General features: G+C 32.0%; 2 protein-coding genes across 3 annotated transcripts; both read right to left on the bottom strand.

Annotated features, from left to right (window-relative positions):
- Positions 1-637: 637 nt before the first annotated feature.
- Positions 638-5,059, bottom strand: LOC11414043 (protein STRICTOSIDINE SYNTHASE-LIKE 2). The gene is made up of 3 exons (XM_003624993.3): positions 4,607-5,059; positions 2,083-2,370; positions 638-1,291 (listed from the first exon to the last, which is right to left on the bottom strand). Exons 1-3 carry the CDS (start codon positions 4,906-4,908, stop codon positions 700-702), a joined length of 1,182 nt encoding a protein of 393 aa, XP_003625041.1. The 5' UTR covers positions 4,909-5,059; the 3' UTR covers positions 638-699.
- Positions 5,060-8,702: 3,643 nt separating this feature from the next.
- Positions 8,703-13,619, bottom strand: LOC11419145 (protein STRICTOSIDINE SYNTHASE-LIKE 10). 2 transcript variants are annotated; one of them, XR_005643236.1, is made up of 4 exons: positions 13,167-13,619; positions 11,377-11,640; positions 9,918-10,544; positions 8,703-8,784 (listed from the first exon to the last, which is right to left on the bottom strand). XR_005643236.1 is itself a non-coding variant. In XM_003624992.4 (3 exons), the coding sequence occupies exons 1-3, from the start codon at positions 13,448-13,450 to the stop codon at positions 9,983-9,985; spliced, it is 1,110 nt and encodes a 369-aa protein (XP_003625040.2). In that variant the 5' UTR covers positions 13,451-13,619; the 3' UTR covers positions 9,808-9,982. The 2 variants fall into 2 exon arrangements, 1 of the variants encoding a protein (XP_003625040.2); XM_003624992.4 differs by lacking the exon at positions 8,703-8,784 and having other exon boundaries at positions 9,808-10,544.
- Positions 13,620-14,470: the final 851 nt, after the last annotated feature.

Here is a 14,470-nt window from a genome sequence, read left to right as displayed (position 1 = left end):
AATAAAAAAAGAAACTGCCTTTTTTTTTAGTGGTGCTATTAACTACCACACATTAACCAACGACAAACACACGACTTGTTAAATTAACGGATGAGAGGGAAAATATAAGCGGTGTTTACATTTTCAATCAAAGGGTTGTAACGTGTCGTGCCTGTTTAGTATGGTGCCAACGAGAAATATCCTTTTTTTTTTTTTTTTTTTTGTTTTATTTCTCCACATCTCTCTCTCTTCTTCTCTGCTGCGCCACCGTCCACCTCATACATCAAGTGAATTTGGAAAGTGTTGATGGTATAGCATGAATTTTGAGTTTAGGAATGTTTTATGTTCATCTATTGTTGTGGAGTTTCTTAGGCTTGCTTTGTTGTCAGTTTGTAGTCGTGGTTCTAGACATGCATATGTTCCAATCATAATATGTACATTTTTCCACTCGTGCACTACTTCTGATAGCTGTATTTACATTAATAAAATTTCTTTGCCTTTTAATAAGATAAAAACCTTTGAATTAATATACATTTTTCTTCAATAAACCTTTTATTTAAGTGGAACAAATTCTTCTTATAAAAGGTACTTTGAGAACACACTTATTATTTTTATAGATCAAGCAAAGTATTAACAATCAACTAAATTTTATATTATGTTTGAGGTTAGTTTAGTTTTTCTTTCTTTCTTATAATCAAATACATCAGATTGATTTGTTTCTTACTTTATGCTTGCGCCACAAGAGTTGTTATACTTAATAACAAAAGGTACATCAATTGATCCAACCCATAATACTCCATCTCTTTCCTCAACCTCACTAATAGATCTTCTATTACCACTTTTATGATCTTCAACAATTTCCAACAAATCACCCTCCTCACTTAGCCTAATTGCCAATCCGGTACTCCCTTTCACCTTAGCTAAATATGAATAAGTTTTTGTTATGTCTAAAGGAAGCATAACCAACCCTTTTCCTATCCAAGGATATGATAGCATCCATTGGATAAATTTTCCTCTTCTTGAGTTAATTCCAACCCAAAATCCTCCTCTTGGACTCCGTTTTATGTTGTCGGGAAAACCTGGTAGATTAGCAAATACTTCCAATGTTCCAGCTTTAGGTGTTTCTAACCAATACCTTAATATTCTACATTTTGTAGTCTCTGATATTAGAATATAATTACCATTTTTGCTAAGTGCTACTCCATTTGCAAATGTGAGATTGTTTAGAAGAACATTAACTTGTTCACTTTTTGGTTCATATTTTATTAGCCTTCCTGAGCTGTCCCCTGTTAGGATTAAAGACACATAATTCCTGTATTTTTCACAAGACACACATTATCAAAACTTAGAAATAAATGTTGCATCAATCTAAAGCTTCATATAACTTTAAGGAAAAAAATCAGATAAGTAAAAGTAAGAGGAATTTGATATTTTTTTCAATGTAAAAATAAAGAAAAAGAGGCCTTTACTATGGAATAAAATGATTCTAATATCAATATGCAGAAAAATAAAAAAGGTAATTTGGTTTCAACTTGTACACGTGCTCTTTTGCATGTGATGTGTTGCACTTTTTTATAACTTAGAAAATATTACCCAGCTTGTTTAACAGTTATTAATATTTGCCAAAATATACATTGAACAAGTAATGTAATATGCAAGAGTAATTTATCGCTGCTCAGACAAAACAAGAAAAGAGTAATTTATCGAACTCCTAGCCCCCTTGTTTAAGGTGTTTGTGTCTGATACCACTCGAATCGACCATATATTAGTATGCATATTTGATTTCACTCTTGGATGAGTCTAAATTGAATATAAATGTGTATAATTGATTTTGACTTTAGAATTGAGTTTAATTTGAATGTATGATTTGTAACTTTTGATTACATAATGTAACTTTTACACTTAAATTTTTTGTTTAACTTACTTTTACTTGATGTATCCATAATATAAACCACTTTTACATTCAACCCAATTTTACAAAATCATTTTTTATTATGGCAAAATCAATTTTTGACTTAATTTGCCTATATATATGACTGATCACAAATTATACTAACAAATTTTATTCAAGATTAAAGTTTGAGCTAGAGTTGTATTAATTACCTTCTCTCATATTTAGAACTGCTGGATGTAAAGTACACTGCTCCAGTTCGTTGATCAATATCCAAACTGTTTGTGAAAGCTAAAGGTTGACCTTCTACTGCATGTGATATGACTTTTCTAGCAATGCCGCCGGTGGATTCAATAACAACTAGTCCCATGTATGCATCAGCAACATAAAGTTGACCAGATGCTACATTAAAGCACAGCCCAAGCGGACGCCCACATATGTGTTCTTTCTTAGGATGCTCCTTGTATGGTCCTCGACACTCATCAACATCATCATCACCTCTGCCAAATCAACTTTTTATTAGAAGATAATCAAACAATGTTGTTTATCTGATTATAAGGATGTCTATGTTGCATGTTAGTTCCGTCTTTTATTGAACATCTGGTGAATTGCAATTAAAAAATATTAAATTTGGAAAATGGTCGCCTAATTAGAGAGGGACACTTCATTGTTAGTAAGGTTCATAGTGAAAGAACCTATTATCGGCTCCATTCATGTTTTTGAAAATACTAGTAGCCACAAGGCTAACTAACCTGATTGATTAAAATATAAGACATAAAAATCTTACGAATGTTGATCTTGAGCAGATTGGTCACCATCAATAGTCTCTCAACTAATAAATTCAACTTAGTGTATATTATTTATATTAGTCGTGAGTTTATCAATCTTGTAACTTTAGTTAAAATTGCAATGACTTATCGTGATTGTCAATTCACGGCAATCCAAACATAACTAACAGAATTTGAATCCGGTTGTCAATTTTGTCTCTTTTGTCGCTTTACCTCGTTTGAAGGCTTTTCTTGATTTGGAAGCTTTTCTTTTGTACTGGATTTGAAGGCTTTTTCTTTCATTTTCATAGAGTAAATATTAGTACTATACGACAACTAGGTCATGCAATGCAACTTATGATAGAATAATACACTTCAATTTGGCCCCACCCACATTTTCTCTCTTGCTCCCGTAATTGTATTTCTCAAACTAAAAATCCATCCTTAATTCCTTATATTCCCATCAATGTTTTACACGCAAACAACCTTACCATTTTTTTTTTCCCTTCTTTTAAACCTAATATTGCCAAAATTGCTCGCAAGTAGCAGTTACAACCTAACATTCATTTTATTTTCTTACTTCTTGGTTGCCCCGCCAATAATCTCCATCCCTTCCCCACACGCAAACAACATCTCAACATCATCCTTTTTCATTAATGTTTTTAAAATGAGGAGAAAAGAAATTAATTTTGAAAAGGCTGGATTCGAACTCAGAACATTGGTTTAAGTAGATGAGACGTGTCATCTCATCTAAGCGTTCTTGGGTCATCTAAATGATTTTTAATAGTTTATAGTTTTTTCCTTTTCAATAAGTTTTACATGTTTTCTTTCAAAAGAAAAATATTTGTTTTCCTTTTCAATAAGTTTTACATGTTTATCTATTTATCCTTAGTTAAACCGATTGAACCAATTAAATTTTGACCTAGAGGTTTGACCAATTACATATCTTCTCATGTGAGTTTGAATAATAGTCAAACAGAGTTATCACTTAAAAAGATACATATAAGGGTAAAATAAGTCGGACCAAATAACACACGAACAGAAAGGAAGCCTTTTAAACCTACCACACATGTCTACCCAAGTAAACAAGAATATTTTATCTTTGTGTAACTATTCTTATGAAATTAGATTGTGTGCTTTGTGTTAAACATTTTTATCTTATTTTTATGAAAAACATTTTTATTAATTTAAGCATGTTATCTTACATTATTTTTTGACATATTTGAATGCATTATTATGTAATATAATTTAAATAAGTGGTTATATCTAATCATACTCTCTAAATATCATGTTAAATCTTTAAATTTAACTTAATCACATTCACCTATTAACTCATTCGCGTGAGAGTAGTTATTTCAAGACATTAGTTGAACCAGATGTATGAATATTGAATCCTTGAATTGAATTATTTCATCGGAGAATCAAAGAAACAGATCACCTGTACTTGAAAATTGTGTGTTACGTTACAGGTCAGTAGTCAGTTTGTGGGAATTAATCAACGTTTGTTTGTTGTGGGCAACCTTGCTTCATCACAATTTCAAATAAAAATGATTTCCAAATACTAGTAGGATAACCATTTCATCTCAAAAATTAAGAAACTTTAAAAAATGAGTGTGACATTAATATTTTTGTTTTAGATTTAAAAAGTGATTTGATATATTCATTATATTATTAAAAAAATATGAAGTATACAAATTAAAAATACTTTATATTTATTTGTTCTTTTTAATTTATGTACCCTGACCCTCCCTGAATACATTTTAATGAAGAGAAGCTTGATCTGGAATTAAATTTCTCACACCAACAACATCCATCTTTCATTAATATTTAATAGTCCATCCTATAAGAATTCCTGAAGTACAGTATTTACCTACCAATAACATATTTTGCATGAACAAAGGAATACACGTGGAGCATATAGATAGTGTGACAAAGATTCAAAGAAAAGAGGTTGGTTGAGAGTGTTAACCTGTGTGAAGAAGAAGTGACGGCAAAGTCCACCCAACGGTTCTCATGACGGTGCCATTTGATGATGTGTCCATTGGAAATGCCGGTATAAGGTCCTTCACCGTTAGGATCGAAGGCAAGACTCTCCGGTCCAACGGCATCGTTATCAATCGGAACCATACTCTCGTATTGCCAAACATCGGAAACTCCGAAGGCTGATGTTTCTGTGACATCCTTGGATGGTGTTACTCCACGGTTGTATGCTAACCATGCAGTCATGAAAACTGCCACGATGGCCGCCGTAAGGTGCAGTTTTGGCCTCATCCACGATTGAAGATAGAGTTATAGGGGAGAATTTTGAACCACTGATATATATGTGCACCAAACTCTCTTGTTTTGTGCTGCTGATAGAGTTATAAGTTTTTCTTTTAATAACGAAAGATAGTATATACGTTGGTCATATGATGTGGGTAGAAATACTCGATTTCTAGGGTAAAGTATTAATTTGGTCAAAAAAAAAAAATCCAGGGTATAATGCATTAATTGTCATTTAATTATAAGGATACATTTCATACTAGCAATAAGTTAGATTATAGCTTATTTGACTAGCTAGTTATAAGTTTGTTTAAAATGTGGTCGGTAACAAGCTTCTTTTACTAGTTTATAGTTTCTCTTGAGATGTTATTTTAACTTTGCTTTTGACTTTTATACAAATTGTAATTTTTCATATTTTATTCCATTTTTATTTTTTAATATTCTTTTTTATTAAAAAAACTACTCTGTACCAAAAAAAAAAAAAAAAAGAATACCCACTCTGATGCTTATTTTATTTTATGTTATTTTACGATTGACTTATGTTGGTTTCTATTTGATTTTTTTTCTTTATTGGTTGAAATATTGTTCTAGATTTTAATTTTTTTAATACGGTCTCTTTCTATTAAAGTCGTATATTTTTTTTTACAAGTATTAAAGTCGTGTATATTAGTTTAATCTTCATTAATAAAAAAAATAGTTTGATCTTTATTAGACAATTCAGAAAAAGACATATTTAATTATTATTTTATAATTTAAAATAAAGAAAGTTAGAAAAGAAGAGATTTGGAATCATAACAAAAAGATTTGGAGAGGTTTAAACGAGTCACCTATGCGAGAGAGAAAATATCAAAGATTCAAAGTTAAATTAGCATTGATTGGTTATTTAATTACGTAAGTTTTCACTTGTATTTACCATTTCTCAAATTCTTTTTTTTAAAAGGTTAAAATGAAATATATTATCACATCAAAAAAGTCTTCCTAGCATAAGGTGTGCTAAGGAAGAAACACCAGAATACAAACAGGTTCGAAACAATAATTAAAAGGCACCGATCAGCCGCCAGAAACAAAAAACAAAAGAAACTAACAATTAGCCAATGCCTAGGATAGTAAATGGACTAAGCCACCAACCATAAAAATTTAAGGGAAGACTAACGTGTTTCCCCTTCAACCACGTGAAGGTCGATGACTTAATCTTGTTCGCCACCTGCATAATTGAACAATTTTTGCCATTGAAAACCTTGTTATTTCTTTCTTTCCAAATTTCCCACACAATTGCAAATAGGGATGGGAATAGGCCACGCAGACCAGACTTTGATAGGCCTGAGCCCAGCCTACGAAATTTTTCGGAAGCCTGAGCCTGACCTATGGCCTTTCATAGGCCTAGCCTGACCTATTTAAAAGCCTGGTCTGGCCTGGCCTGAAAGCCTATTTACAGGCCTACTTTATATTAAAGTCATTAAATATTCAATTTTGTATACTTCTAAATATGCCAAATTGACCTTAAAGCCTATTTCACCGTAAGGCATGTCTATCGCTATAAGGCCTTAAAAGCCTATTTCATTATAAAGCCTCAAAACCTATTTAAAAAGTTCATTATTTGAGTTTTCATCTTGATTATTATTCTAATATAAATTATATTTTAATATAAATAAAAAATAAATTTTAATAATATGCATAAATAGGACGGCCTATTAGGCTTCGTAGACTTTTTTTGATAGCCTGAGCATGACCTATTTACGTAAATAGGATTTTTTAAAAGTCTAAGCTTAGCCTTTTTCATAAACAGGCCAGGCCGTAGGCCCCTATAGGACAGCCTGATCTATTCCCAACCATAGTTGCAAACCAGATAACCTGAAGAATAGAACGTCTCGACTTGCCAGCACCCCCAAGAAAACTAAACTGATTAAAAAAAGTGGGTGCGTCACAAGGCAAAACCGAAGATACGCCAAGCCACGAGAGAATATGGTTCCAAATAGAGCCAAACAAAATACAATGTAAAAAAAGGTGAGAAGATGTTTCCACCTCCCCACAACCTCCAACACAAGACTGAGCTTCGATGTCAATAACCTGATGACGGTATAGATTGTCCTTAGTAGGAAGCCTATCCCGAAACAAGCGCCAAACAAATAGCACCACCTTCAAAGGAATGTCCTTATGCCAAAGAGAAGCCACATGCACTGCCATATCAACAGTAACATTAACATTAACATTCAAAAAATTATAAGCACTTCGAACTGTATACACTGAAGATGTGTCCAATTTCCACAGCCTCCTATCGATGCTATCAACCTGCAAATTAACATTTTGAAGTAGAAGCCTAAGATCCCCCACTAACTTCTCTTCCCACGCAAACAACCCACGCCTCCACCTCCACGCCTCCCCATCAATCCCCCAACACCTAACGAGTACATACCAAACACAAACTCCCCATTTCTCTCATTCTACAATTTTTTTTTATACAAAATTGTCATAAAAATTATTCTACAAATTCTTTATAAATTGTCATCTTATTTTTTTCAATTCTTTAATAATACTATCAACTACTCCCACTAATAGTGTACTTTGAACCGTACTGAGTTTTATTTAATTGTTGAAGGATTTTTATTATTATTTATTAGAATCCCTTATTTTTTCCAATAATGCGATACCATTGACATGTAATAGTATTAATAATTGTGAAAATCAGTGTTACACAAAATCATCTTAATCAGTGGTAAAAAAAATCATTTAATCAGTGTTTTGTTGTAGTAAAGATCATATAATTAATCATAAGAATCTAAGAAATTTAAACAGGATTAGTATAGTTTTTTTTTTAAACGGAACAGGATTAGTATAGTGTTTGAGGGTAAAATGGATTTTGTATAAAATTAATAAATATTTAGAATTTTTTAATAATAGATGTTAGCAAGTAATTGTTATGTTAATCTGGACTTTCAACACATAAACTTCTTTAACCTCTTTTTTCAATCAAATGAACTATTATCCCTCCTCGCGTTAATATTTTTGTATCGTAGAGTTTTGTTAGATACAATGTCAAATATTCAATCATTTACTATCATAACATTTTTTATATTTTAACTATTTTAAAGTGAACTTATAAATTTAGAATTATTTTTTTCTACAAGACACTAGTACCCATCAACTATGGAAAGAAGAGACGAGACGCTATTTGCCTAAAATATACGCACAAGAAACAATTAGGAAATGCATAATGCTTGATTAACTTACCAATATTTTTGTTAAGTCGTAGACTTGTAGTTGTTAAGTTAACACATTATCTTTCCTTCAAACAAAAAAAAAGGTTAACACTTTATCTTTTAGCAAAGAAAAGTTCACACATTATCCTTTACCACTTTTTAAATGTCTTTCTCTAATTAGTTTGAAAGGACACTCTTATTTTCTAGTACCAATCAATTGGTTAGTTGGTAACAAATTCTTGTACAAAGTATAGTTTATTTTCCTTACATCTTGTGTTTGTCTCAGACCTCATGCTAATAACAATAATTCAAGTTTATTTTTCAACATCTCAAGCTTAATTCAATAGATTGTTTTTCAAAAAAAAAAAAAAAACCCATTGAATTCAACAATGACATTTATACAACTCAATTCTCAAACACTTATTCAACACCTTATCTTATTTCTATCCGATTGCCTCAATCTATACCCTATCCGATTATTTGAAAATATATGAACAAATTTAAGAGAAAGGAGAGGTTGCCTCAATCCATACCCTATCCGATTATTTATGGAAAAATTCACTAAATTACGGGCTTCATTGCTATCCAATCTTCTAGTGTGAGGTGTGAGAATAAGAGATTTATTCAAAGCTTTTCCACAAATCATCACATATGTAAAGGCACATGATTCAAACCCAATTTGGCTAAATAGACTGAATGAAATTCTGGCCAATAAGCATAGTGTGGCTCGCCCAATAAATATACACAAAGAAGGAAATGATGAAATGAATATTTTCTTCAACTCAACTCAATTCAAATCTAAATCATTTACTTTTGTTCTTGTTGCTTACCACCACCATAGAAGTACTATGGAAGAAAATAATGCAAACATTCCTTGAAATATTTTTACTGGTTTTCAATGCAACCATACTAAAACACACCATTAAGTTAAAGCACCACCGATAATTAATGGTAGAAGATTACCACCAATTCTCCACAATTGTTTGTGTATCTGCTTTTTTTAATAGGCAAATATTAGTTGCTAGTGTTTATGTATCTACGAAATGTGATTCAATGCAGTCATTATTTGACGAATTCACGCATATTTGGTACCCATGATTGTTGGATTTTTTTTTTTTTTAAGAAGCTAAATTAGTCCACCTAAATTACCATCGGAGAAAATCGAACATGAGATATCGAGGAGGAGCACACTCTCAAGTCCCAAGCAAATACCACTAGGCCAACCCAAATGGGTACCCCATGATTGTTGGATTGAAATCGAACGATCTAGATTTCAATATAATTTTTCATTTTTTAAAATAGAAAAATACCGAACTTGAAATATGAACCATCTGATCTTGATGTAACGACCACATACATACCGACTTCAAAAATATGTGAATCTAAGAGAAACATACTATAATTTTACAATTAACACAACTTTCATATTAAGTTAATTCTTATCAATCATTCAAAGTAATTAACATTTTAATTCATACGCCACTTGCATGAATGACTAAAAAAAGTCTAAATAAACTTTTCAAGAATATTCTTAAAAGAATTTTACAATTTTACAATTTTTCCGTTTGTAACAAGAAAAAAGAAATTTGCAATAACTAATTTTGCAAACAATAACTTTTCTTACGACTTTACAAGTTAAAATGAACTTTTAGTAAAAAAAAAAGAAGTTAAAAGGAACTTCTATATCTGAATTACTTCCGTAGACCTCTCATTTAAATCCATAAACAAACATCAACAATCTTTATTAGCAATTTTTCGCAAGACAGGATTAGAAACTTAATTAACTCTCCTAAGTTAAAAGTTAATCCAAATAAGTCTAAAGATAATTCAAAGATGAGTGCTAGAAACAGCAATATCAATACTAATATAATTAACATATTGCATTCTCATAAACTATAAACACCAATATAAGGCATTAAGACAGAGGCCATCCAAAGTTTTCCATCTTTCTCTTCCACTTCACTGATGAACTTCAAGGTCTTCCCTTCACGATCTTCCAGACTTTCTATTATTTCCCCTTCATCACTCAGCTTTATAGCTGCAGCATGAGGCTTTGTCGCCAACAACGCTTGCAACCGCTTGAAGTTTCTAAGCTTTAACAATGCTTTACGAGCCCATAGATTAGAAGATATCCACTTCGTAAAAGGAGTTTTTTTGGAATGCAAAGCAACCCAAAAGTGCCCTTCTGAATTTCTCCTTATATTGTCGGGAAAACCTGGAAGAACAGCAAAAGTATCGATTTGGCCAACATTAGGTCCATTAAGCCAAAGCCTCAGAATCCTGCTAATCGAGGTTTCGGCTACCAGAAGAAATGAACCATCTTTGCTTAAAGCAACACCATTGGGAAAAAAAAGGCCACTTAATAAGACCTTTACTTCTTTACTCGACTTATCGTATTTCATTAACCGTCCAGTCTTGTCTCCACTAAGAGTTACAAGCATATGTTGCCTGCAGACAAAAGTGACCAACATATAGATCAAAATTTCTCTACAAAGAGAAGTTTTCAGTTATATTTATATTTATTAGTTTCATAGACAAATATTATCTTGCTCTACAAAGATATATACATAGACCAAAGAGAATTGCACAGTTTTCCTTGATATTATTTATTATTTTCTTCAACCATCAAACATTTTTTATTTGACTTGAACAAGTGTTTCATACTTTGTGAGAGATTTCCCTCTTACTATATAGTTTACCATTCCAAAACGGCTAAATCAGGATGATCATAACAGAAATCAATAGGAGAGATAAGTGTTCAAAACTAGATGGGGTCAATGTGTTGTTTCAAGATATCTTAGGTGCAGTGAGTGCAATTTTCTCTATATAATGATAAAAAAAACACTAGTTTACAACATATTGATTGCACAAAAATAAATAAAGTCGTTAGGATTGTTGCTACTTTGAAGGATATAGAATGTGAAGCACAAGATTGCTTTGTTTTTACGGAAAAGTTAACAAATGTTTAGTTGGGTGATTGACACAACACAAGGAGTACTGGAGTAGTGAGTGAGACAACAGGCCTGTCAACAAATGTTCGTCGGTTTTGTCAAATCCACTTTCGTGTAAAACAGCATTTCGCATTTGTAACATTAATGGACCGAATGTTGGAGTATGAAGAAGAAGAAGCAAGTTTAGAATTGTTTAAATGAAAATATAATGATAGAGAATTGATCTCACTAGAATTATAAAATTGTTTGTACTCAATTGTAATGTTGTTTTACAAAATGCAGACAGAGTTGATTATAGAAAAATAGGTGTTGTTAAGAGGTAAAGTTACCTTCTCTGATAAACTGAGCTTGAATCAGTAAAGTAAATCACATCTTCATCTTCACTGATATCCAAGTCATTGGTGAAGTGAAAGGGCAGGCCTTCAGCTTCTGTTGCTACCTGAGTGGCCAAACCCCCTGCAGGTCCTACGACGTTGAGGCCAAGGTAGGCATCAGCCATATACAAATCTCCATTTTTCTTATCAAACTTTAGTCCTAGTGGCCTCCCACAAACATGCTCCAACTCTGGTGCGAATGGACGCACACAGTCCGACCTTGCAAATCATACAACGGAATTTATTAAACTCGTAAGAAAATTCTAATGTAGCTATGAGTTAAGAGTAATGTCATGGCATTCAAACAAAATAATCAGTTATACGGCTTTTCTGCACATCATGCAAAACCTACCAGGCAGAATTTCAGTCAAAGCATATGTAACAAGCATATCATTCATAGCAAGTACTCTAGTTTTCACAATTTAGAATCAGAAGGTTTGAAATTTTAATAATGCTTGTAAGTAAAATACAATTCTCCTCCATCTCCATGCCCCTCGTGTTCAAACTAGTTGAAAAATATTTAGTGGCTACTCCATAAACTGCATATTTCTTGGTTAATCACTCAATAACAATTAATGCTGTAAATTCACTTTCAAGGGAATAATTAGCTCACAACATTGGTCCTAACTCTTTAGTGTCTTAAAAAACGGCATGCGAACTAAAAAGTAAAATTAAGCATGAACCCGTGTATCCACGATCTACGGTTAGAGTCTAACTCGTCGAAGTATTTAAGAGGTTGACATTTCCCAAATGAGATTCTTCTAGACCTAGGACAACATGCTTAAGAGACTCATTATCTACCAATTGTATCATACCATGTTATTTAGAGTAAAATTAAGTTTACATTTATTAAAACATGGTGTAATATGCAAGTACATAATTGATAACATATTATGCATGTAGGTACAAGTTTGAACTCATAAAACTCAAGAAATCCCTACGGTATAAATAGAGTAAGGTAACTTCAAAAGTTTGATCTAATGATAAAAAAACAAGTCTTGAATTTAGAGTCTAAAGATCTCGAGTTTGAGCCCCAATAATACTTTTGCAGGAGATAAAGGTAAATATTCTTACGAGTGTTCTTTAACCCTAAAAGTTTTCATATTTTAGACTTACACACTTTCGCGATCCTAAATCTCATGTAAAGGGAGTTCAATTTCAATTACTCAACTCAACTAACTATACTAAAATCATTATCCAATTAAATAGTGGTACCACTTGCATTGAAAGCACTAACCTACCCTACCAAACAATTGAGTAAGGATCCTCTCAATTTAAATTATTTTCATTTTTTTCTTGGTGGTGTATCTCCATTTTGTTTTTTGGAGATATAAAAACACAAAAATTTGAAAAAATATATAAAATAATTAATAGTGGTGGAGCTCACTTAAATTAAAAAAGAAAAAAAAAAAGTTAAGATTCTCTCTATTTACCGGACACTACCATTATATTCGATGAATCTATCACTCTCTAAATGGTAGCTTCCATTAAATAGAGAGGAGTCTATACGAGTTAAATTAGAATTTGTTTTACTTGTATAAATTCATTCAAAACATAAACTAAATAAAGAACCATAGAGACATTTGATACACCGAGCGAGGTATGTTCAAATCTGCAACTCTTGGCTTCTAAATATTTAGTCTATACGAGTTTCTCCTTAAATTCTTTAGAACAAAAAATAAAAACAAAATGTGTAAAGAAAGAATTTTGAAATGTGGAAACACCCAAATGAATATTACCATTACCTATTGGAGCTGGTGACAGCAAATTCAGTCCAACCACGTTCCTCTCCTTCCCATTTTAAAATCCGACCATCCGCCACGCCGGTGTACGGCCCATCACCATTACTATCAAAAACAAGACTCTCCGGCCCGACGGCTCCGGTGAGATCGAGTAACTTAGCAGCATGGAGACTATTCTTCGATCCAGGAATGGGAACCGGTGAAAAGAAATTTTGTGGATTATATGAGGTGAAGATGATGGCAAAGAGTGCCAGAAAAATTGCAGAAACAATTATCATAGAGTTCATGTTTGTTTAGGATGAGTGGAGGAAAAGTGGGAGTGGTGAAGTCAGCAAATGAAGAGTGTAGTTTGTTTCTGGATTTATTTGAAACATGCGTGCACGAGGGTGCACCATGAGGGTCCTACGGAGAAAAATTCAATAACGCCATCAACAACTTTATAGGATATGATCCCCTAAAAAACCAAAAAACTTTTTAAGATAATGTGTGGCATCAAATGATTAACTTTCGTGTGGTGTTAACTTGTGCTTTAAGTCACAAGGTTTTTCTTTTTTGACCAAACTTTAACTCATAAATTAAAAAACCTAAAATAAGAATTACAAGAGAGTTTGTATTGTAAAAAAATATTTTTTTTATGTGGATGGACAAAATGATAAAGTCAGACCTAACAATTTCGATTTTTTTATCGATTGAATCATAACTAATGGAAAAAAAAAAAATTAAACTTTTATACAATTTTTAAAAAAACACTCATAAAGCATAAGTTAGTTAGTTTTTTTTAATGTTTGATATAAAATTCTAGGATACGAAAGAGCTCACCAATAAAAAAACAAATGATCAATTCGTAGATCCTTTAAAGTTTGGTTGAGTATCGTTGTCTTATAGGTACAATTTGTTTAATGTTTAAATTTACTTTAAAAATAAATTAATATAAAACTATGATATGACATTGGGTGAAGAGTGCATATTCAATTAAACTTGATGGATATTATATGTTCACTAAAAAAAGGACATTGAATATGAGACATCTGGATGATAGTTTTTTGAAAATGTTTTTTACACTTCTTCATGTGGATGTATGCACCTTTAAATTAAGAGAAAGGAAGAGAAAAAACGATGATACCGTAGTTTAATAATGAGATAGGAAGAGGGAGATATATGAAAAATGGAGTGTTGAATTGATATAGAAAAAGTTGAGGTGTTTAAATATCATTGGTGTTGTGGAGTTTCGGGGAGCGTCGATAACGTGAACAAGCTAAACGTCTAAGATCAAGATCATTAAGAGACTTTGACACCACATCTTCATC

The sequence above is a fragment of the Medicago truncatula genome, chromosome 7 (assembly GCF_003473485.1).
Source record: "Medicago truncatula cultivar Jemalong A17 chromosome 7, MtrunA17r5.0-ANR, whole genome shotgun sequence".
Lineage (NCBI taxonomy): Eukaryota > Viridiplantae > Streptophyta > Magnoliopsida > Fabales > Fabaceae > Medicago > Medicago truncatula.
This window is presented reverse-complemented; position numbering and strand designations above follow the sequence as displayed.